This window comes from Glarea lozoyensis (genome assembly GCF_000409485.1).
Source record: "Glarea lozoyensis ATCC 20868 chromosome Unknown GLAREA13, whole genome shotgun sequence".
Classification (NCBI taxonomy): domain Eukaryota; kingdom Fungi; phylum Ascomycota; class Leotiomycetes; order Helotiales; family Helotiaceae; genus Glarea; species Glarea lozoyensis.
Genome location: NW_007360987.1, coordinates 134,349 through 136,897, shown reverse-complemented (window position 1 = coordinate 136,897; position 2,549 = coordinate 134,349). Strand labels below are relative to the sequence as shown.

Sequence of the window (2,549 nt, the reverse complement as noted above, 5' to 3'; positions counted from 1 at the left end):
GCTAAACGACAGCAAAATGGTATCCCCATTAACTCCATCCCTCCCTGAATAAACATCCCGACTCCCAATCCGATGCCGCTAAGTAACTAAAAAACGCTTGTCCACCCATATTTATACTCATACTTCCCATCCCTTCCCATCCTGATTACACTCCCAAATCCATCCACCTCGAATCGTCGCATTAATTGCAGAGAAACCCTGCACACACATCTTAGAAAAACTTTCGATCGAGCACGCGGATGGCGCGTTGATCCTCACCAATGATATTAAGCTTGTCGTGCGGGATATCCTTTGGCTTCTCCACGTCGCGGGGGGTTTCACGTGGTGATTTACTGCCAGGACGGGAGCTGTTGCTTTTGTTGTCGGACATGACGCTGACGGAGTCGGTGGCGTGGACCAAGGCCGAGATGCTTGGGATGCTTTGAGCTTGCGTGCTTGATTCGGCGTTGTTGGGTTTGGGACTGCCGCCTTTTGGTGATGATGGGCCTTTGTTTGATTTAGGTGTTGTGGCCTGAGAGGTTGACTTGGTCTGTGGTGGTGTTGATTGTCTGGGTGGAGAGTTGATCTGCACCGGTGGTAGTCTCGGTTCTCCAAGTCTAGGATCAATCATTCTTCCAACCGCCAACATTGCACCTTGGGCAAGTTGTGCCTGTTGTTGAGCAAGCATCCTCTGGTCTACGCGCGGTGGCATACCTGCATATCGTGGCATCAGATTCTGTGCGGTAGCGGTACTCATGCCTCGAAGACTAGGTGGTGGTGGATGTGAAGGATCTGAAATATGCGGTGGTGGACGATCGTACGCGGTTGACTGACCATTCATCGGGTATTGAGGTGCTCCATGTTGTTGACGGGGGCTGTGTTGTTGGTAAGGTGGTGGGGGTGGAAGTGCCGAGTTATACATATGGCCTTGGTATTGTGGGTATGGGGGCGTTGACATTGGAGATGGTGGCCCCCATGAATATGCTGGAGGCATTTGATATGCATATGGTTGACCTCGATGACCTGGGGAAGCTTGAAGATGTTGTACTGGATGTTGGGGTTGCATATATGGGCTGTGCTGCATAGGACTTCGAGTGACTGGTGGACCTTGTGCCTCGTGTACAGTTGACTCTGGGTACAATCCTTTAACTGGGACGATGTGCCGAAGTGCTGGATCCGTTGTTGGCTGTAGAAGCTCTGGGGAGTTATGGCTTGGCCGAGAGTAATAGCTGATCAGATGAAGATGTCTGTTTGTCGTTGTAGTGATGCTGAATGATTGCTTCATCAACCCGTCCGGCTTGTATCTGTACCCATCTGGTCCCTCGCCATCCATATCCAGGTCCTCATCACTTCCTTTGCCACTATCTGGTGTCTTTCCCGTCGTTCTTCGTACTGGTGTTTGTGCAAAGCCTCCTCCACCTCTCTTCCCTTCCATCTCTCTATATGTCAAGAAGCTTCCGGAAACTCTGCTGGCACTCCATGATTTCCCATCGGTCCATCTTCTCATTCCCGCTTCCAGCTCATCCCATACAAATACTGATCCCGACTTGATTGACTGTCTCTCCTTCTCGGAAAGTCTTCGCTGTACTCGTGGTAACAAGCCTAGACGACACGCTTCGAATAGCTTGATCGCGTCTGCAGGCGTCCGTACGTGTCCGTGATATGTGTCCATCATGATGACGGTTGTGTTGTGATCGACTGGAATAAAAGTGTTTACTCGACTGCTCTCATCTGCCGCACGAATACCGGGAACTGGCAACTATAAATCCAATTCTCCTCCTAAAATCGAAACTATAACCGGGGATCCGCAGTGGATCTTGCTGAGTGACGTCTCGCGGTCGGCCACTTTCAGCAATCGCAGCTCGTGGATCGTCGTTGGAATGTTCCGTCTGGGATGGTCAACCAAGCTTGGCCGTCAGAGAAAGCTTGTGCGAGGCTGGAGGACAGATCGAGGCGGTTTGGCGGATGCTGCCGAACTCGTTCGGGTGGATCCTGTTGAACGCGCAAGTCTTGTCGAGATGCGAGACGTGGTGTGAATGATGTTCGAAATCTTTAGAGAAAGTTAGCTTCACCCTAGTCCGCGCTTCGTTCCCAAGAGATTGGGGTGAATTGGTGGTGGAGATGGGAAAGGTTAGAAAGTGGAATTCGAGCACCAGCGGCTCCGCCCAAGTCATGCCCAGAAAGGTATTTCATGAACGTGAGACAGGTGGAGAGGTGAATGGAGCAGAGAATGGTCGACCGCTGCCACCAAGCTCTGGGCCAAGCTCAGCGTGCGCGTACACTGTCGAAGCTCCTTGCCAGTGCAATCTAGCCAACTCGCAAGCCAAATTTTTGTGACACTGCCAACTGCCAGACTAGATGGGTGATAGGGAAGATGATCGGTTCTTGGGGAATTGCCGGTGCGTTTCCGTTTGTACCTCGTTTGTGACGGTGTCTTGTCTGTTTCGTCCACCCATTCAGATCCAGATCAATTGATCCAAACACTGGGCAGTCTAGGCGTGGGAGGGTTGGGTCGAGACGATGCGACGAGGGCGAAGGGAGAAGTCTTGACTGACTTGTCCTCTGGTGAT

At 51.6% G+C, this 2,549-nt stretch overlaps 1 protein-coding gene across 1 annotated transcript; it reads right to left on the bottom strand.

The window, feature by feature from the left end:
- Window positions 1-211: 211 nt before the first annotated feature.
- GLAREA_10008 (uncharacterized protein) lies at window positions 212-1,654 on the bottom strand (the record flags this gene model as incomplete). The annotated part of the gene is made up of 1 exon (XM_008080058.1): window positions 212-1,654. One exon carries the CDS (start codon window positions 1,652-1,654, stop codon window positions 212-214), a length of 1,443 nt encoding a protein of 480 aa, XP_008078249.1.
- Window positions 1,655-2,549: the final 895 nt, after the last annotated feature.